This window comes from Bombina bombina, chromosome 5 (genome assembly GCF_027579735.1).
Source record: "Bombina bombina isolate aBomBom1 chromosome 5, aBomBom1.pri, whole genome shotgun sequence".
Lineage (NCBI taxonomy): Eukaryota > Metazoa > Chordata > Amphibia > Anura > Bombinatoridae > Bombina > Bombina bombina.
Genome location: NC_069503.1, coordinates 284,735,044 through 284,758,674, shown reverse-complemented (window position 1 = coordinate 284,758,674; position 23,631 = coordinate 284,735,044). Strand labels below are relative to the sequence as shown.

The following is a 23,631-nucleotide window of genomic DNA, read 5'->3' as shown; positions in this document are numbered from 1 at the left end:
AGATGCTAAAATATTGAGCTCCTGCCATAAACAGCTAATCTGTCGATTAGAAGTGATTTACTACCCCATCCAGGGATACAACTTACAGAATAGATCCCTACATACTCTCCTGAACAATTCAATACCAGGATGGAGGTATTTATGACTGTGGGGCTTTGTACCGGACTACTAAATTAACTGGCGGCCTAACATAAGCTCTGGGCATCCCTCCACCTGATAACCGAGGGCGGATGGTCACATTCTGAATACATTACTCTTCAATACATCGCAGTGATCGTTAACATTCTAATATTTCTTATCTCTCCACCATGGATACAAAGCTGACTGCTGCTACTATTAAGGCCATGCTAGCAGGACTTGAGAAATGAATGGGAGACCAATTCGCTGACCTCATCTGGACGCTACTGTGATATTCAGGCAGAGCCTGTAAAAGAAGTTTTCTATAATGAACCACAGCTACTGAATAGCAGTAAAAATGTTTAATGTTGCAAAGTGTGTAGAGGGGATTCACATTAATTACTTCCTGTAGTAACGTGAATACCCATAGTACAAACGTAGCAGTTACTGAATGATAATTATGTTCCAATTGTCCTATTGCTGCAGGAGCGGTCACGGGGGTTAACGGGTGCAGCAGTACAACCATATGAACAGAGATACCAGAAAAGGAGATGTTAACACTCTATAGGTTAAGGGAATAAGGGCTAAATATATAAGAACAATAATATGCATACTGAGGTAAAAATAGAATTCAAAGTCAGATCGGTACCTGTAAAACTTAGAATAAGTTTTATAAAGTTGCAGCGCTGAGTGGAGAGCAGGAGTCACAGATAAACAGCTGAGAGGTGGCTGTGGAAGTTGGCGTGTGACGTCACAGGCGGCGAGATCCGTTGCAGCAGCTTTCCAGAACACAAGTGCAGTCAGACAGAGTTTGAATACCAGGATGCAGGAAGTACAATCCAGAGGCAAATGATCAACTCACAAGGAGGGGCTTAGAACTACTAACAATACCAAGCAATGTGAGAGAGGAGGTGTTGCCTTAAATAGCTGTTTGCAGGTAAGATTCTTAAAGGGACAGTACAGAACCAAGGGCAAGAAAGCATAAGTAGGTAGTTGTGCACACTAATCCAGTATAACATGACAGCTACACAATTCAAGCAACAGGAAGTCTGGCAGTGCTCCGGTGGACGTATGTAAGGAGATAGCACAGACCGACATTCATCTTACGCTTTCCTCGTTCTATCCTATGAGAGATGACAGTGTTGCACCAATTCCTGCAGAGAAACCTCACAGGCCCCAGCGGGTTGATTGCACTGCTGTGGCTTGGAAGATAAGCCCTTTCCCTGCGGGACAGTGCTGTGGATCTCCTACGAAACTTCTCAGCAAAATAGCATTTACCAAAAGGGAGGGTAATGTGCAGATCCGATCTAACTGCTTTTAGCCACCTACTCTGACAAGACAACAGGCGCCACTGTGGCTAATACAGTTTACCCAGAACTCACTGAACTTAACTTCCAACGACACTAAGAGGGGCATCGACTAATATAGCAGCAATTATTATTGTGATATAGTGAGATGCTGTTGCGACTCTCGTGGACTAGATGTTCATACTTTCAATGTTTTGTTTTGGAACTTTTTCAGGTGTATTCTATTACCGTAAATATTAGTTAGTTGCATTAGGGCTTTCTTGCGGTAAACCTCTATCATACTGTGATTGTTAAATTAGTACTAGTCAGATCCTCCCCCAAATAATCAAGATGGCGCATTACACACCAGAAAGATTCCGCCCTTTACCACATTGGACTCCATGGGGGCGGTGCGGCGCGGTCTTGGCTGCGAGTGCCTCATTCTAATTATTAGTTTACTTTAACTACTAACTGCTATAAAATTCTAAAAGCTCATATGTCACATCTAATGTAATAGCCTCCACTTCTCTTAGAATTATTTTGAATATGATCCTTTTACCACATGAGCTCGCTAAAACCCTTATTCAAAGCAGCCAAGCCCATACCCACTCTCTTAGTACAATATTTTTATATCCTACTGTGACTGAAATTTTTCTCCGCAAATTTTTAGTTATATAAGGACGAACCCTCTTTCTCTGACCGCATAGCCATGCGGTTATTTGAGACCTTTCTTTTACAAAATTAACCCAGCACAAGTCTCGCAATTAATAATACGAGGCACATATAACCAGTTCAAGCCTATTTTAAATTCCCAGCCTGGAAGTACTAAATCATTATCATACCAATTATTTAATGTTCATGGTCATATAATATTGGCGGATCTGCACTATTAGAGGTACACAAGCTCACCACAATATTATAAGCTGTACAGGGAGTGCAGAATTATTAGGCAAGTTGTATTTTTGAGGATTAATTTTATTATTGAACAGCAACCATGTTCTCAATGAACCCAAAAAACTCATTAATATCAAAGCTGAATAGTTTTGGAAGTAGTTTTTAGTTTGTTTTTAGTTATAGCTATTTTAGGGGAATATCTGTGTGTGCAGGTGACTATTACTGTGCATAATTATTAGGCAACTTAACAAAAAACAAATATATACCCATTTCAATTATTTATTTTTACCAGTGAAACCAATATAACATCTCAACATTCACAAATATACATTTCTGACATTCAAAAACAAAACAAAAACAAATCAGTGACCAATATAGCCACCTTTCTTTGCAAGGACACTCAAAAGCCTGCCATCCATGGATTCTGTCAGTGTTTTGATCTGTTCACCATCAACATTGCATGCAGCAGCAACCACAGCCTCCCAGACACTGTTCAGAGAGGTGTACTGTTTTCAATCCTTGTAAATCTCACATTTGATGATGGACCACAGGTTCTCAATGGGGTTCAGATCAGGTGAACAAGGAGGCCATGTCATTAGATTTTCTTCTTTTATACCCTTATATACCAGCCACGCTGTGGAGTACTTGGACGCGTGTGATGGAGCATTGTCCTGCATGAAAATCATGTTTTTCTTGAAGGATGCAGACTTCTTCCTGTACCACTGCTTGAAGAAGGTGTCTTCCAGAAACTGGCAGTAGGACTGGGAGTTGAGCTTGACTCCATCCTCAACCTGAAAAGGCCCCACAAGCTCATCTTTGATGATACCAACCCAAACCAGTACTCCACCTCCACCTTGCTGGCGTCTGAGTTGGACTGGAGCTCTCTGCCCATTACCAATCCAGCCACGGGCCCATCCATCTGGCCCATCAAGACTCACTCTCATTTCATCAGTCCATAAAACCTTAGAAAAATCAGTCTTGAGATATTTCTTGGCCCAGTCTTGATGTTTCAGCTTGTGTGTCTTGTTCAGTGGTGGTCGTCTTTCAGCCTTTCTTACCTTGGCCATGTCTCCGAGTATTGCACACCTTGCGCTTTTGGGCACTCCAGTGATGTTGCAGCTCTGAAATATGGCCAAACTGGTGGCAAGTGGCATCTTGGCAGCTGCACGCTTGACTTTTCTCAGTTCATGGGCAGTTATTTTGCGCCTTGGTTTTTCCACACGCTTCTTGCGACCCTGTTGACTATTTTGAATGAAACGCTTGATTGTTCGATGATCACGCTTCAGAAGCTTTGCAATTTTAAGAGTGCTGCATCCCTCTGCAAGATATCTCACTATTTTTGACTTTTCTGAGCCTGTCAAGTCCTTCTTTTGACGCATTTTGCCAAAGGAAAGGAAGTTGCCTAATAATTATGCACACCTGATATAGGGTGTTGATGTCCTTAGACCACACCCCTTCTCATTACAGAGATGCACATCACCTAATATGCTTAATTGGTAGTAGGCTTTCGAGCCTATACAGCTTGGAGTAAGACAACATGCATAAAGAGGATGATGTGGTCAAAATACTCATTTGCCTAATAATTCTGCACTCCCTGTAGTTGTTCTTTTTTAATGTCTGACAGCAACATTCACATCTGCTATTTTATCCCATTCTACTGTTATATATGTTAGACACGCCATAGGCATCCATCTTGGAGTAATCCTTCTGTACAACAGGATAATGTTATAACACAAGGCATGCATAACTAATTGTGATGTAGATCTAATTTACTATCTGAAACTTAAGATGCTGAAACCAAGTGCTCCTTGTTTCTCTTTTTTCTGTAATGCTTAGATGGCTGTACATACAGTAAGCCTCTCCTCATGTTTTTACCTATTTTATTAAAGTGAAGGTAAACTTTGGTGAATGAAAGCCCGTTTTTAAAAACACTATTAAAAACAGGGGCACTTTCATTCCTCAAAGTTTACAAAGCAGCCGTTTTGATTAAAAACTTACCTTTTTTTCTTTTCACAGCCAGAGCAGCTTCCCCCTCCTGGAAATCCTGTCTTCACACATTAGCAATGACTAATCTGGCTTCCTCCAATCACGGCTTTCCCCCCAGGGTAGTCATTGACTGAGGCCATGCTGTGATTGGAGGAAGCCGGATTAGTGATTGCTGACGTGTGAAGAGAGGATTTCCAGGAGGGGGAAGCTGCTTTGGCTGTGAAAAGAAAGAAAAGGTAAGTTTTTAATCAAAACGGCTGCTTTGTAAACTTTGATGAATGAAAGTGCCCCTGTTTTTAAAAGTATTTGTAAAAAACGGGCTTTCATTTATCAAAGTTTACCTTCACTTTAAGTATGGTTCAACACTCCTATGAGTGTACAGATGGTTTACTTGTCAGCATCCAACAAGAATCCACTCAGGTCAATATATACCAGGCATACACACTCTATCCTTTTTTCACCGCTAATAGAACCCTACCTATTCTGTCTAACTTACTAAGCAACACCTGTTCAAAATATTTATAGGGAGTCATACAGGTAGCTGGTGCTAACTGCTTACAGAACTATGTAATCAGGGACAGTCGGATTCATCTCATGAAGATCATATATCCTATCCTACAACACCTACATACTGATGATGTACCTTTCAATAATATTGTCCCATACACTCTAACCCTCTATAGTGAGCTATGAGTAACTGTGTGGCATATGACAATAAATTCCCACATGGTTATCCTTTAATTTGACAGTTCAATAAGGCCATTGTATATCATTTGCATATAAACAATATTCTCCCACCTCCATTTATGAGATCCTCTAGGTTCTTCCCTAATTACAAGAGCTTGTACCCATCTTAAAAGTAGCCCGGTCCACATAATATCATTACTACATTATTAGTAAATTCCCCAGACACGTGTCCCCCCCCCCATATTAAAGCAGCTCTTGCCTGCTGATCACCCCCAACACTTCTTATACTATTTTTTATTAAATCTTTACCCTATCAAAAAAAAGAGATTTCTTAACACTAAATTCATTTACACACTCACTGGTGGAGTCCTGAGATGACGAACAGATAGGTGTTTAGAAAACTTATAATTGTAAATTCTCTTTTTATTACATTTTAGCTCACAATCATAGATTGTCATAGCAAAGGACATGACTGTTAACCACTTATTTAACGACTCATTTTCTATTCTTTTATAGGATCTTTCGTAGACATGCATGTTTCAGGAACAATCATTTTCTCTCCTACTGTCGTTATAATAAGCTTACGAACATGTTGTATAATCAATTGCCTACGTTATCCACCTTCATTTATTATGTACTTTGTATATTATTTGTTGATGTAAATGGACAAATGTTATATATTCTATTTGCCAACAATCTCAATAAAAAATTGTTAAAAAAAAAATCACCCACAGAAAAAAAAATGCTGAAAGTATTTGGTTGAAATTTGGCATGAAAATATCACTTGTCCCTTGGTGTCTATATTGTGCATTTAGCGGGGACAAAAAATATCAGTAGTTTTTAAGATATTTGTTTGCTAAGGGGAATATTTTGCAAACAATTCTCCACAGCAAATAAAGAAATGAAAGTCAGTTTTATATAAATGTGAAGTGACTACTAAAGTGAATCAGTTAAGAGGTTTTTGAGATATTTAAATTGTATGTTTAAGTCCATACAATACAACCGTATGAAGTATTTCTGAAGGGACAGTAAACACCAGAATTGTTGTTGTCTAAAAAGGTAGATAATCCCTTAATTACCCATTCCCCAAATTTGCAAAACCAACACAGTTACAGTTGCAAGAAAAAGTATGTGAACCCTTTGGAATGATATGGATTTCTGCACAAATTGGTCATAAAATGTGATCTGATCATCATCTAAGTCACAACAATAGACAATCACAGTCTGCTTAAACTAATAACACACAAAGAATGAAATGTTGCCATGTTTTTATTGAACACACCATGTAAACATTCACAGTGCAGGTGGAAAAAGTATGTGAACCCTTGGATTTAATAACTGGTTGAACCTCCTTTGGCAGCAATAACTTCAACCAAACGTTTCCTGTAGTTGCAGATCAGACGTGCACAACAGTCTGGAGTAATTCTTGCCCATTCCTCTTTACAGAACTGTTTCAGTTCAGCAATATTCTTGGGATGTCTGGTGTGAATCAGTTTCTTGAGGTCATGCCACAGCATCTTAATCGGGTTGAGGTCAGGACTCTGACTGGGCCACTTCAGAAGGTGTATTTTCTTCTGTTTAAGCCATTCTGTTGTTGATTTGCTTCAATGCTTTGGGTCATTGTCCTGTTGCAACACCCATCTTCTGTTGAGCTTCAGCTGGTAGACGGATGGCCTTAAGTTCTCCTGCAAAATGTCTTGATAAACTTGGGAATTCATTTTTCCTTCGATGATAGCAATCCGTCCAGGCCCTGACGCAGCAAAGCAGCCCCAAACCATGATGCCCCCACCACTATACTTCCCAGTTGGGATGAGGTTTTGATGTTGGTGTGCTGTGCCTCTTTTTCGCCACACATAGTGTTGTGTGTTTCTTCCAAACAACTCAACTTTGGTTTCATCTGTCCACAGAATATTTTGCCAGTACTGCTGTGGAACATCCAGGTGCTCTTGTGCAAACTGTAAACGTGCAGCAATGTTTTGTTTGGACAGCAGTGGCTTCCTCTGTGGTATTCTCCCATGAAATCCATTCTTGTTTAGTGTTTTATGTATTGTAGATTCGCTAACAGGGATGTTAGCATTTGCCAGGGACTTTTGTAAGTCTTTAGCTGACACTCTAGGATTCTTCTTCACCTCATTGAGCAGTCTGTGCTGTGCTCTTTACAGGACGGCCACTTCTAAGGAGAGTAGCAGCAGTGCTGAACTTTCTCCATTTATAGACAATTTGTCTTACCGTGGACTGATGAACAGCAAGGCTTTTGGAGATACTTTTATAACCCTTTCCAGCTTTATGCAAGTCAACAATTCTTAATCGTAGGTCTTCTGAGAGCTCTTTTGTGCGAGACATCATTCACATCAGGCAATGCTTCTTGTGAAAAGCAAACCCAGAACTGGTGTGTGTTTTTTATAGGGCAGGGCAGCTGTAACCAACACCTCCAATCTCATCTCATTGATTGGACTCCAGTTGGCTGACATCTCACTCCAATTAGCTATTGGAGTTGTCATTAGTCTAGGGGTTCACATACTTTTTCCACCTGCACTGTGATTGTTTACATGGTGTGTTCAATAAAAAAAATGGCAGCATTTCATTCTTTGTGTGTTATTAGTTTAAGCAGACTGTGATGGTTTATTGTTGTGACTTAGATGATGAGCAGATCACATTTTTTGACCAATTTGTGCAGAAATCCATATCATTCCAAAGGGTTCACATACTTTTTCTTGCAACTGTATAATAATACACTTTTTATCTCTGTGATTACCTTGTATATATGCCTCTGCAAACTGCCCCCTTATTTCAGTTCTTTTGACAGACTTGCATTTTTAGCCAATCAGTGCTGACTCCTAGGAGCTTCACGTGCCTGAGATCAATGTTATCTATATGAAACACATGAACTAACGCCCTCTAGTGGTAACAAACTGTCAAAATGCTTTCAGATTAGAGACAGTCTTCAAGGTCTAAGAAATTAGCACATGAACTTCCTAGATTTAGCTTTCAACTAAGAATACCAAGAGAACAAAGCAAAATTGGAAATAACAGTAAATTGGAAAGTTGTTTAAAATTACATATTCTATTTAAATCATTTTTTACTTTACTGGCCCTTTAAGGCTAATCTACTCTTGTGATTCTTGTGTGATTTTTGTATTTATCTATACTGCTCTTTCTTTTACTGATTAGACCATTTCTAGTGTCCCATTAAGGTGCCATTTTTCACTTCTTATTGTGCCAATCTTTCACCTCACTTTAAACCAGTGAACTTTAAAATTCTGGTAAAAAAAGAAATTCTCAGCAGCCACAGAGTGTGCTCAAGGCTATAGGCTTTTTAGTTTATTACCACTCAGCTCTGGGAAGTCAAGCCTTTGGGTATCTACTAAAGAAATATAAGATTCATCTGCTCTGTAATTAGTAGGGAATGGGCGAATGTGGTTAAAGTGCAATTTGATTGGTAGAACGAATAGTCCTGTGGACATTCATTTTGGACAATCGAATGTTGATAAGAAATAAAAACCATTACAATTCATTAATCAAACCAACCCAAACCTCCCTTATTAAACCAAGCCTTTCCTACAGCTTATTAGACTGTAAGCTCTTCTGCACAGGGTTTTGTATACAAAGTCTGATAATGAAAAACATTTATAACCTCATACTTGTACACATAATCCTGTAAAATCTGTTGTACATAAACAGTGACATATACATAAATACACATTTATTCCTCATTGTAGTAAACCCCCGTGTTTAAAGGATAATACTTCATCTCAGAGAAAAAACTGCTGAAGCAAAAACATCTGGTTTATATTACAGATGCCCAAAGCAGATGTTAGAGATTTCACCTATTTATTTGATCTCTGGATCTATTTAATGGAATGTTGTCACGTAACCCACTTTCCCATATAATTAGATGCTATTCTGTATGTTGCTAATATAGATATTATTAGCATGATATCGCTACTGACTCATTCACTGATATATGTCATCTGCTTAACTTAGTTGTTATTCAAATATTAGGAGCGTTAAATATGAGCCATATAATTATTGTATTAAATTGTGTTAAATAAAAAAAAGAAAAAACAACAAGCACATTATATGATTAACTGCTAATTAATAACTAAAATTGTAAAATATTATTAATTAATATGTTTTGAAAGACAGAAGGCTGAGTTACCACTGGAACTGAGAGAACATTCCAGGATGAGATTTACACAAGTACCTTAAAGGGACAGTAAAGTCATAGTTAGACATTCATGATTCAGACAGAGCATACCATATTAAACAACTTTCCAATAAACTTCTATTATTTCATTTGCTTCCTTCTTTTTTTATCCTTTGCTGAAAGGTTTGTCTAGGTAAGCTCAGGAGCAGCAAAGAACCTAGTTTCTATCTGCTGATTGGTGGCTGCATATATAAATAAGTATTGTCATTGGCTCACACACGTGTTCAGTTAGAAACTAGTAATGCATTGCTGCTCCTTCAACAAATGATACCAAGAGAATGAAAGTATGTTCTACCTAAGTCATGAAAGAAATACTTTGGGTTTCATGTCCCTTTAACAGGACTTAAAAGGGTAAAATAAATCAGAGGTATTTTGTACAGAATAAGGACTAACAAATCTTTGCTTTAAAGTTATTTTTTTTATGTTCCTCGGAACGTTTCTTTAATACACCATGATGTTAACCATATGTGTATGAATTATACAAGAGTATTAGTAAAGTTCAAATATGGCATCTACAGACCAACCTGTAGCTCAGCTAAATGTAGGAAGTATACAAGTGATACAGTGCAATGTTTATATAATTATGCTGGGTTATAATAGACCCAATTTTTGACTATACGTTTGGGTCCCTATAACCCTGGGGCCCAAATCAGGCCAGAATGATTTTTTTAAAAAAATGTTAAAATGCTAGAGGAAAATAAAATAAGATTAACATTTACATCAATGTTAACAATCAATTCTAAATGTCCTTGAGTAAAATTTTAATAGGACACATTTACTCTTTTTCATTTATGTATTGTTTATGGCTACTTTCACCCTGCAATAGCAGAATTGAGAAGCTGTAAAAGGGGCCCCATTTACCAAGCTGCAAAAGCAAGTTCAGGGCCCCAGCGCTTCAGGCTCGCCTGAAACGCTAGTTAAGTAGCAGCTGTCTTAAGACCCCTGTTCCTTTTTTCTCTGCTAAAATGCGGCGGAGTGAAATTATCCTGAACCGATTAGGATGATTGACAGCCCCTGCTCACAGCTACCAGTGAGAAGAGAGCGGCACTGCACAAGCAATCAAGGTCCAGCAGATATGTTCATGGAATCATGCCCTCCCGACCTTTTGTAAATGGAGCACTACGTGGCTCTCTTTAATCGCTCAGCACACTACAATATACATCAACACAATATTCCTAAATCAAAGCAAAGCAACGTTCAGAAAAATGAAAGGAATTCAAATGGAATCTCATCACAGCAGGAATGTTCTCTCCTGTTAATAAATTGCCTTCATAATATCCTTGATTTTGCCTCTTGGTCTGCAAAGCCTATAACATATACTTTCTGGACCTATACAGAAAAAAGCTTAGCGACCTCTGTTTTAACAAAACAGGGAATATATTATCATTCAGCATCTGCTAGCTCTTAAAGGGATATGAAACAACTTGCATTTACAATATAATTCTGAAGTCTTTAAATAAACTAAAATGAAAATATTTTTAATGCATCATCACCTTGTTTGTTTTACTTGTTTTTCAATAGCTAAACCCACCCATCACTGTATTTGGAGGAGCTGATTCATGCTGGTTACCAGAATAAACAGCCACAGTAATTTTGTTAGCAAACTCTACATTGTTTTGAAGTTCTTATTTTATCTCTGTTGAAGCCAATTATGGACATATGTGTACCAGGATTAGGCTTGTGAACTCTGCAATGTGCACTACCAGTTCTTAGAATTGGAAAACTCTTCATTTTTAGATTTAAAGGGACAGTCAACATCAAAATTGTTATTGCTTAAAAAGATAGAACATGCCTTTACTACCTATTCCCTAGTTTTGCAGAATCAGCATTGTTATATTAATATACTTTATAACATTTAAACCTCTAAAGTTCTGCCTGTTTCTAAGCCACTACAGACAGCCTCTTATCACATACATTTTTATTAGCTTTTCACAAGACTGCTATTTCATGTGGGCCATATAGATAACATTGTGCTCACTCCCCAGAGCTGTGGTGGACACTGCACTAATTGGCTAAAATGCAAGTCAATAGATAATAAATAAACAGCCATGTGATCAGGGAGCTTAGATACAAGGTAATCACAGAGGTAAAAAGTATATTAATATAACAATGTTGGTTATGCAAAGCTGCGGAATGGGTAATAAAGGAATTATCTATCTTTTTAAACAATAAACATTTTAGTGTTGACTGTCCCTTTAAGTTAAAGGAAAGGGGAGGGGCAAAATAAATAAAAAAATATAAAAATACATTTATATTAAGAGGTTTTTTAAACATTTTACGTTTTTTTTCTATAATCAGACAGCTCTTAAAATGGTTATAATTTACTGAGCATGTTTCCCAGGATTACATTATAAAACTTGGATATATTAATTAGACTTGTGATGATCCTTTATATTGCAGGATGAGTCCTCGTCGTCAACACTTGATGTCAGAAACAGAGCTAAGACTGAAGTGGACAGATCTGTCAGACACATGTTGTTATGACACAGACAGATGATGTACTTAGCATATGACTGGGTGACATTGCTATTTTACATATGGAGATGCTGAACATTGTGACTGATGTAAATGAGCTTTTGTTTGCTTTCTTAAGGGTTGACAAAATATTTTCAAATTTGTGAGTTAGAAAGAAACAGCTGAATAACTAAAAATTGATCATTTGTAAAAGCAACAGGGGATTTAAAAATATAAAAATGTTAGCTAAAGCAAAATTGTATCAATTAGTAGTTGCCAGTTCATAAAGGGTCTAGTCCAAAATAAACCTTCATGATTCAGAAAGAGAATGTAATTTTAAACAATTTTCCAATTTACTTCTATCACCAATTTTGCTTTGTTCTCTTGGTATTCTTAGTTGAAAGCTAAACCTATTAGCTCATATGCTAATTTCTTAGACCTTTAGGGGCCGCCTCTAATCTGAATGCATGTTGACAGTTTTTTTCACCACTAGAGGGTGTTACTTCATGTGTGATATATAGATAACATTGAGCTCACGCATGTGAAGGTACCTAGGGGTTAGCACTGATTGGCTAAAATGCAAGTCTGTCAAAATAACTGAAATAAGGGGGCAGTTTGCAGAAACATAGATACAAGGTAATTACAGAGGTAAAACATGTATTATTATAACTGTGATGGTTATGCAAACTGGGCAATGGGCAGGGCCGCCACTAGAAATTTTGGGGCCCCTGACTTTACCATTGATCAGTCCCCCCCCCCCCCCCCCCCCCCCTTTGACATGTGCAATTTTTAAACAAATGACTAAAACGTATATATGCACTTTATTCCTAAAGGGCCAGTAAACCTAGAAAATAATGTTATATAATTCTGCACATAGTGCACACACTCTCACAGACATCCACAGAAAATGCACAGACATACACAACCACCCTCAGAGAGAGACCCCTAGAAAAAAAATACATACACACTCATAGAGACACAAACAAAAGCACAAAGACATAAACACATACACCCACAGAAACACTCACATTTCTGCACATTGCATCCCTTAAATCAACAATGTGTGACATGCATGATAAAAAAAATGCAGAAATTAAGAGATCACTTTTTAAAGAATCATATTTGTAAATGTGCAAACAAAAATAATTCTGTTAATTCAAAATTGTACATTAATGATCTGGGTAGATGGCTAGATGAAGAAAAGTACTTTTAAAAAGGTTGACATATGTTTGTTTTCCCCCCCATTTTCCAAAACCAAGAGCACCACTTCAAATATGGTGTACAAATGTTCCCATCTGTCATCTGCACTTAAGGATTTTGAAAATGCTGTACTCTATAAGGTCTTGGTGGAACCATAAGCTGTGGTACTCAGTCTTATACCATTAGATCTGGTTAAATTTAGGATTAAGGCTTGTTTGTATGTATTTCAAAATTAAGCTAGCTGTAGTGTAAACTGAACAGTGTTAAATTAACCTGTCTCATTTCAAACACTGAGCAATCTTAGTCTGAGAGTATAACATTTTATGCAGATGTAAAAATCTTAGATAAAATGCCTCCTTACATCTGGAAAGTCCTTGCATAAAGGGGCAGTAAACTGGAATGTAATTAATATATATATATTAATAAAAAAAAACTCATATCTGCCAAAAGGGCACCTACCATTTGTGTATTGAGGAGGAAAGGAAACATTTCATGGCTTAAATATAAAATTTCTACAGCATTGTAAAAAAATCATAAATACACTGCTGCATATTTTTTTTAATGTGTTTTTATGGACCCCTGGCCCCACCATAACACTACTACCACACTGAAGTTTCAATCCAAAATTGCACAAAGAAATAGAAAACATTTACTAAGTAAGTCCTACCTCTTCTGCAAATGAAAGTGATCTTCCATCTGACTCAGGCACACACTGTACAAACTTAAGTGCCAAGTATGTCTCATATTGTGAATAGTGGTTTAGTGCACACTCAGAAATCCTCTCAAATGTTTATGCTTTACTTTATAACATTTCCCACACTCAATAGCACTCTGCTGTAGTACCCTCTGTTGGCTGCCAAAACGTAAAATGTTTTTTTTTAAATAAGTTGTTCATGCCTCATGGGGCCCCCTGGCAGGAGTCACCCTTGTCACCCCCTGATGGTGGCCCTGGGAATGGGTAATAAACGGTTATCTATCTTTTTAAATAACAAAAATTCTGGAGTTGACTGTCCCTTTAACTTTGCCATATACACCTCCCTAATTTGCAGTTTGTGATCTCATCATTTCTGCCGATTTTGTTGTTCCCAGATTCAAGTCCAGGTTAGCTCTTCCAATTACGGAAAGTGGTGGGAGGAGTTTGACCAATGAAAACTAATTGCAGCAAACAAGTTGTTAATTTATTCTAATAACATTCAGACTCATATATTGACATGTTAAAGGGATATTAAACAGGGCTCCTTTGGTAAAAACAAATATGTTACATCAAAATGAATATAAAAAGAAAACGGTTGAGTATAAAACAGCAATCAAATGTACTTGCTGTTTTATACTCAGAACTTTTCAGTGTAGCCCCCAATGTGATAAGAGCAGATGATTTTCAAAACCAAAGTTCTGCCAGTTGTAGCAATGAACAAATCTGACTCCCTGTTATCTACGCTATTCATTACCCTAGAGGTTTTATAACATCAGGCTAAGATAAAACTTCCTGCAAAGGCCGCCTCCTCCTTTTTGTAGTGCTGTGACAGGAAGCACAAATGTAGTGTAAAAAAATATAAAAGGTAAAATCCATTTAAATAGATGAATAATACATATTGCAATGGTGTCCATTAAGTATAAGCAACTGCTTAGTGCTTTTTTTTTATTACAACAATGAAACAGACTGTTTAACATCCCTTTAATGTATTGAAATAATACAGAAATATTTTGTAAATTCAAGTTGATTACTGTCCCTTTAAATTTTCGTTTGTGTTTCAGATAGTGAGTACAATTTAAAAAAAAGTTTCCAATTGACTTCTATTATCAAATTTGCTTAGGATGTTATTCTTTGTTGAAGAGCTATATAGATATGTAGCGTGCACGTCTGGAGCAATGCATGACAGGAAAGAGTGCTCCTGCTAATGTGTAACATGGTTGTAAAACTTCTTGCCATATAGTGCAATAGTGAACATACCTTCCTGCTTTTCAACAAAGAATAACAAGAAAACAAAGAAAATTTGATAATATAAGTAAAACGTTTTTTTTTAAAAAATTGAGTTTTATGTCCGTTTAACTAACCTTTTTAAAAAGGACATCAAATTCAAAAATTTTCTTTCAAGATTCAAATAGAGCAACACATTTCAAGAAAGTTTGCAATTTACTTCTGTTATCAAATTTACTTAGTTCTCTTAATTCTCATTTGTTGGAAAGCATTCAGGTAAGCTCAGGAGTGTGCCTGTGTATGTATGGTAGCGGTTTTGCAAGAATGTTATACATAGTGAGAACACTTCTGCCATCTAGAGCTCAAAAGCATTCTTGCAAAACTGCTTCATATATCTCTACGGAGACGTGTAAGCTACCTACCGAGGTATTCTCATAAACAAAGGCTACCATGAGAATGAAGTACAATTTGATAATAGAAGTAAATTGGTGATTTTCTTAAAACCGAACGCTCTATATTAATCATAAAATAAGAAAATGTATCTTTAAGGTTAGGGGACTTATAGCTGCAATAAGATTACATAATAACAATACATTACAACATGTTTTTATTGTGTTACTGTTTCTTACACCTAATGTTAAATCCCTGCAAATCAAGTCAGGTCTGGATGGGCAAAGCACTACTAGACCTTAGCTAGACGGCAAATGAGCCAATCAGAGGCGGGAATACGGCAGATGAGCCAATCAGAGGCGGGAATATATGTATAAGGTGTAATTCATCATCCATGGTAATTTCAGCATGGATAGTGTATTGCCTGACTATAGGTTGAGTCCCTTTTAAGGAGTTAAAACGCAGGTATAGGCAAACAATAGCATTTCTTTTGCAGCTTTAGCCTTCAAGAAACTAGATATTGTAATTATTTTACTACATTGCCATTGCAAATACTTAATTAAGACATAATTTATTCCATTTAAGATAAATCACCTTCTTTATCTTAATCCACCATCCATTGGCTCTACAAAATGAATTGACTTTTAGCTGGCGCAGTGCAGACAAAGCCTATAATACTTATTTAATTGGATGAGTAATTCCTAACTATATTTGGCTTCTGGTGGTTAATTTGTTCAATATCAGACACATTCTAATTAGCTTGCAGCAGAATGATTTTTATGATGATCATTTTGTTACCTTTTGTTCTCAGAAAAAATAAAAAGCCAGTATGCAAACAATGGTATTCTCCCATCTGGTAATATTGTGAATTCTCTTATCTATTTTCATTTTTACATTTACTCCTTATTCACTTCCTTTTTCTATGCATTGAAAGTTTAATTCAACTTCACAGATGTCAACATTCCTTCTTCACCTTCCTTAAAGGGACATAAAACCCAACATTTTTCTTTCATGGTTCAGATAGAGCATGCAACTAAACAACTTTCCAATCTACTTCTATTATCAATTTCTCTTTGTTTTCTTGTTATCCTTTGTTGAAAAGCAGGAAGGTCATTTCAGGAGTGTGTACTTGTCTTCAGCATTATATGGCAGAAGTCTTGCAACAATTTTAATACACAGGGAAAACACTAGATGGCAGCACTGTTTCCTCTCAGCTAATGCTGCAGACATGTGCACACTGACTATGGATATCTCTTTAACAAAAAATAACATGAAAAGGAAGCACATTTGATAATATAAGTAAATAGGAAACTTTGTTTAAATTGGATTCTCTATCTGAAGCATAAAATAAATATTTTGAGTTTTATGTCCCTTTAATTATTCTACTTATTCCATGTTGCAAATTTCTTCTACTAGATCTATTAAACTAAACAACTGACATTATACATTATCAGTAACTATCTCACTCTTAACCATAATATGTGCACTGCACATTCACATTACAACTATTAATAAACAAAACAAAATACAATAATGCCACTTTCAGTGTATTTTCCATAAACAAACAGTGGTGTCTTCAGAAATGAAGTCTGGTGGGGACACTACCAATGATATGTGGGCAGGTCTGTGACAGGCGGGTGAACCCGGGCATGCCATGGGTGGAGCTAAATAGTGGCATTGGTGGGGCTGGAAGAGAAGCATGGGCACAGTACTGGTGGGAAAACAAGGGATAATTACCACTGATAGGGCACATGGGGGTGCAGTCATTATACAGGGGGGCTAGTGCCCCCCTGCTGGTGATACCACTGTAAACAAACTGAGACATGAATTGCTGTATGTTATTAAACACGCGTAACAAATTAAAAAAGAAGATGCTCTAATGTGGGTAATGCAATTAACAGTACAATAATAAAATGCTCCAACTATGGGGTCTATCACAATCCTGTAGAAAAAAACCCCATAAACTTTAATGGTGAATTTTGTAGAAACATCAATTGATAAACTTTTCCTAAAATATTTTGATAAACTCCTAGGTATTTTAACTCAGCAAACGGGATAAACACATAGTTAAACAGACAGCTCCAGAGCAGCAATGGACTACTGGGACTTGACTGAGCACATCTGGTGACAGGTGGCATATGTGTGTAGCCACCAGTCACCAGCTAGCTCCCAGTATTACATTGCTGCTCCTAAGCCTACCTACATATGCTTTTCAAGAATGTTATATGAATCTATCTTATTATTTCATATATAATTATTAGCTATTATTTTTCAGTATATCTATATTTGACTATTTATGTTTTCTTCCATGAACAGTTAGTTCACATTATTTATTTCATTCTTATTTATGTTCATTCTTAAATGTCAAATAAGCCAATACTATATTATTTTTTATTTTATTGTAAATGTTGCTTAGAATTGTGTTACATACAATTAAGCTTAAATAAATGCTATACTATGGAAATGAGAAGTTAAATGACTGTGTGTTCATTATTTTTTTGAACCATCACATATTCACATTTTTTTAGTTTATGGTCTTCTATAGCAGGGAGAAACACATTATTTTATATTTGTAAATACAATTATGTGTTTCCAAATAACCGATATAATAGAATAGAATGATTTAAAACTGGATTCATTTTAAAGACTTTTAAGAAAACTAATGTTATATTTTACCATGATAGAGGCTCAAGCTGAGCTGCATATTGAAATGTCACAGCATATTTTTATGAAGATGTCAATCCCAGGTGCTTTCAGCCATACAGTAACTCATGAATAAAAAGAGGTATAAAATTGAACTCACCAAAAATATCCGCTCCAATTGGTCTTGTATGTCTTTCATTCCTGGAAAAGCAGCAACGCCCTGGATCATTTCTACAAATATGCATCCTACACCCCTGCAGAAGAAGTAGAAGAGGAGATGTAAAATACTCTTATGCATTATGGATGGGGAAATACTATCAATATATTCAGACAGCTAACATATAGTGTTGCATTTTAGTTATGCTATGGTGCATCTCTGCTGAGAGACGTTTTGATGTTAGTCATCTTCCCAATAAAATACTAAGACCATCAATCAATCAGTCAAAAGAGAGACATTAAATTAGCTCTCCTGTCTATCAACATTAACAAAAACGATGCACATATATATAACATTTACTTCAACCAACTCATAAAGGAATACAGAAGCAACCCAAGGGTTTGCTTTAAATAGGAAAAAAGTCATATTTATTACAATATGGATTTCCGTATGGTGATGGTAAAACTACATAACGAAACCAAATGTTTTAATCGAATACAGAGCCTTAGATTATAGTAGTTCAGGTTATTTCAGAAATGAAAATATCACATATATAATTCAATATTTAGCAACAAAATTATTTTAAAATAGTAAAATTTCATGTTTCTCTAAATCTTTATGTAAGATATATATATATATATATATATATATATATACACAGTATATATATATATATATATATATATATATATATACACACATATATACACACACACACACACACACACATATATATATATATATATATATATATATATACACACACATATACATGCATATATATATATATTATATATATATATATATATATATATATATATATATATATATATATATATATATATATATATATATATATATATATATACGTACATATAAGTTCCAAGATTCAGCACTCATTGTTCCTCAATCCTCATAGCCAACTGCAGCGTGCCATCTAGCAATATTTAAAGTTATGGATCCAAAAGATGCACTGGCCGTATTGTGAAAAATGTTTATTACAAATGAGTGAACGTTTTTGGGGAGTAACCCTCGTCCTCAGACTCTTGTGAGAATAAAAAGTGTATATATATATATATATGTTCATGGGGAATTGCACTCTCATCTATCTCACAGAGTAATTGCCAGCACCGCACTCGCTGGACTTTCAAAACAAACAATTTATTGTGTACAGTAACGTTTTGTTTGCTGTATATGTTGTATCAGTTTATTTTTAGACCATACTACATTTCGTTAGCCTATATATAGTTTTAGATTTGTATAAACTTTGTATAAACTTCTGGGATTGTCACCGTAACACAAATACCCTATAATGTTCTGATTTTTTATCGATATCAGTGTTTCTCAATCAGTTTGTAGCAAGTCCCCCTCTAAGTGCCTATTTTTCCCATAAGCACCCCCAACTACAACACAAATATTATTAGCTTTTAAAAAGAAGAGGCAGTATGTACCAGAATGTGAGAAATTGGAATCAGATATATTTCTTTGTTTTTAGAAATGTATTTTGAAATCCAATTTTACTGAATGCAAATGCAGCAAATCTTTTAAAAATATTAGAGCAATAAATAATACAGAAATCAACTTATAGAGAAAACAAAGACACAACACACCTACAGGTCTTTAAGCGTACACTCGAGTCAAAATTAAACTTTCATGATTCAGATAGAGCAGCAATTTTAAACAACTTTTCAATTTACTTCCATTAACAAAATATGCAATCTTTTTATGTTTACACTTTTTTAGGTCAGCTCCTACTGAGGATGTGCAAAAATTCATAGAATATACATATAAGCATTTGTGATTGGATGATGGCTGTCACATGGTACGGGGGGTGGTGGAAATAAACATAACTTTGAAATTTGTCAGAAAAAAAAATCTACTACTCATTTGAAGTTCAGATTAAGTGCTATTCCAATACTCCAGGGACACCCAGGGGTACATGCATCACAATTGAGAAACATGGATCAATATAATATCACCAACTTTCTATCCTGCTTTTATTCTGGTGTTGCACAGTGGCATCTCCAGAAATGGCATATACGGGGGCACTTCAAGGAGGTCCACCACTGTTTTATTGGTGGGGCTGTGGCTGGAGAGGCAGGGCATGTTGTGTAATAGGCCGAGTCAGGCATATGGTGGGGCACCGTGCCTTTGAGCAGGGGCAGGTGGAGTTAGGGGGCTGGGCAGAGTGTTCATGGGAAAACCAGTGATGATCATAGTTGGTGCGCACATAAGGGCCAACCATTCAAGGCCAGATTGGGAATAAAAAGCAGCCCATGAAAATTTGAAGACCAGCTCTATTTTCTGTTGAGTCAGTAGAATGCGCACACACCATTTTTCTCAAATGGGATTAATGGCATTCTCCTTACTACAATATTTTTTTTACATTACATTGTATTAAAAAAATGCCAGATTTTTGTTATTTGGGCACCCTACAACCCAATTAAATCCATTAATCACCCCTTTAAATTGTAGCCTTTGACCCCCAGCTGCTGCAGCCCACCGGGAAATCTCCTGGTATCCTGGTAGGCCAATCCAGTGGTCACCCTACAACCCAATTGCAGCCCACTGGGAAATCTCCTGGTAGGTCAATTTGGCCTTGTAACCATTATGCTGGGATGGGAGGGCTAGTGCATGCCATGATGGTGTCAGTGTTGTTGCAGTACATTCTTTCCCCAACATTAAAGCTAACAAAATAATTAAGACTGTTTTCTCCACCGTCACTCACAAACACAAACTTAAATCTTAAACCCTTAAATCTTAAACCCTTATTGTTTTTATTTGTTCCAAATGAAATGTGCATTGATAGAATTATATACCACTTGCCCTTAATCATTTTTTAATCATAACCCATTTAATATATAACTAAAAAAGTGACAATCCCTCAATAGGCAGCACATACGTGTGCAGTAGCTGCTGGTACAGTTTCAGAGCAGATGCTCTAATGAATCCTTATACACAAGTAGTTCTTGCCTACCTACAAACAAATAAAAGCAAACCTTTTAGAGCTAGTGAGAAAGTTCAAAGGGATAGAAAAGTCAAATTTAAACTTGCATGATTCAGATAGAGCATGTCATTTTAAGACACTTTTAAATTCACTTCTGTTTTCAAATGTGCTTAGTTCTCTTGGTATCCCTTATTGAAAAAGAATATGCACATATCCTACACTAGTGGGAGCTGACTGCGGATTGGTGCCTGCACATATTTGTCTCTTGTGATTGGCTAACTAGATGTGTTCAGCTCGCTGCCAGAAGTGCAATGCTGTTCCTTCAGCAAAGGATAACAAGATAATGAAACAAATTTGATAACAGAAGTAAATTGGAAAGTTGTTTAAAATTGTAATTGTATGTTCTACCCAAATCTTGAAAGAACATTTTGGGGGTTCATATCCCTTTAACCCTTAAAGGGACAGTAGACAGCTTGTAATTACAATACATTTCTGTTATGTTGTAACAGAATAACATCAGAAAATTCTGAACATTTTTAAAACAAGTTAACACCTTGTTTGCTGTAATTGTATTTCAATAGCCAAATTCCAGTCACAACTTGCCTTATTTGGAGAAGTCTATTCAGGCTTTAGACTGCAAATAGCAAGACTAGCCATAGTTATAGTGCTAGTTTAAAAAGCATTGGTTTGCTGTTGAAATTTGATAAATCAAATTAGGGAAAGATATGTATCAGAGTTAGCCTACTAGTTGTTTTGAGCTAGTGAGAAAGTTTAACTCTTAAGAGTGTAACAACAAAAAATATCCACTTAAAAACAGGCCTATTTGAGCTAACATTGGGCTTATTGCAGTTCAAATCCATGACTAACAGATTCTTTTGACCAAGTTGGGGGTAGCTATAGTGAAACACTCATATCTTATGTATACTGGCCTAATCAACAAAATACATAAAGCCTTTGTATCCTACATATAAACATTATGTTTCAGTAGCAGAAGGCCTTATTGGCATGGGGGTAAGTATGCACCAGGCTGAGTGATTGCATCATTTAGGTTTCAGTTGGATCTCCCATGATGTTTTCAGGGGTGTGCAAAGCATTTGTATTGGTGATCTTGCTGTTTATTCATGCTAGCTCACATTAACAGAGAGACAGCATGCGTGTCTAAACACACTCTTTTTAATTCATTTAAGCAAAAACATTTCAGATACAGTCAGTTTTGCTACCTAAGATATTTAACCAAGTTACCTGCAAGCTTTTGACACATTCATTTTACATTATAATTACAATCCCCGCCACTTCTGTTTAAAACCAGATTTTTGTCCATAACAAAATAAAAACCTAATATAGATCACTTTCTATTTGAAAAGGAAGATAGTCATACTCATTTGTTTAGTTATCAAAAATGTATTCTACGTCCGACTATATATTACCATATAGTCAAATCATAATAAACCAAATACTGTTATTAAAAACACATTCACGCATTTTTAACACACATGCAGGTCTTTGTTTATACAAATTGGATCAGTTTAATGTTCTATTATTCAAAGCACAACAAAGAAAAAAGAGCTATGCCAGATGCACAGAATACCTTACAGTAGTTAATATTCCGAGACCCCTTTTCCCAGTTGGAAAGTCTGGCATCCATCCAACAAGGCTATAGAATAGCACTGAGCATTGTTTTGCAATAAGAGCCTATTCTTACGCAATACATTTTTAAAATCAAGCTGAAACGGATATATGTCTCCCAGAGCTGACATTTTAGTTTCCTTTGCTCTTCAGAAAAAAAAAAGCAATTTAAAGTTTTAAAAAAAAAATGAGAAATATAGCTGGAAAAAAATAAAAGTATACTAATCAATCCCTATGAAGAAAGTGAATTGGAAAAATGGGTGATTAGACATAATGTTCCATCTGTCCTGGGTGAATACTGATGAAGCTCGATTGATTAAACTGCCAGTCTTCATTTGCCCTTCTTAGGATTTCATTACATAGTGAGAAAAACAATATATCTTAGTCAAATGCCTATATAACTATGAATGAAGGATAAAGTTAAGTTAAAATTAAATTCTGCCTGTTTTATTACAGAAAAAGGAATTGTTTTTTTTGTGGTCTAAAATCTTGAAAAGTAAATCATTTGATTTTACATTTCACATTTTGTTATTAACCATTGAAATTATTTTTTTCAAAAGAAGAAACTAAAAATGCCTAATAACATTCATTCAGACACACTAGAATTTGAAAAAACACCTTATTTGTTATTGTAAAGCTTACATAATGTCTGTTCAATAGTTTTATATGTTATAGCCTTTAAAATATTTTGAGGAGAAAGCAACATTGTTTACATGTAAAATATAGCTACAATTAAGCTTGAGAATATTTTAAATCCAAATAAGAGTAAGTAAATAGTTATAAATTACAATAATAATTCTAATTTAAAGGGACTTGAAACACAATTTCATTCATGACTCTTTGTGATATTTAACAACTTTCCAATTTACTTCTTTTATCTAATCTGCTGTGTTCACTTGGTATTGTTTGTTGAAGAAACAATACCAAGAGAATGAAGAAAAATTGATAATGTAAATTGTATAGTTGATTACATATTTATGCTCTGAATCATGAAAGAAACATTTTGGGTTTCATGTCCCTTGAAATGAATCATTCACACAAGCCAATTTTGTTTTTACCCCTTCACTGTTTTATTTATAAAGGGGGAGTTTAATTTATTTCTTACAAAATATAGGAGGT

The 23,631-nt window shown here is 35.8% G+C and overlaps 1 protein-coding gene across 1 annotated transcript in view; it reads right to left on the bottom strand.

Moving 5' to 3' along the window:
- The window catches only part of CDK14 (cyclin dependent kinase 14), a 1,122,917-nt gene that overhangs the window by 429,543 nt on the left and 669,743 nt on the right, over positions 1-23,631 (bottom strand). The window contains exon 10 of the mRNA XM_053714025.1: positions 17,943-18,036. Within this exon, the coding sequence (XP_053570000.1) occupies positions 17,943-18,036 (94 nt within the window). The remainder of the gene's footprint in view (positions 1-17,942; positions 18,037-23,631) is intronic.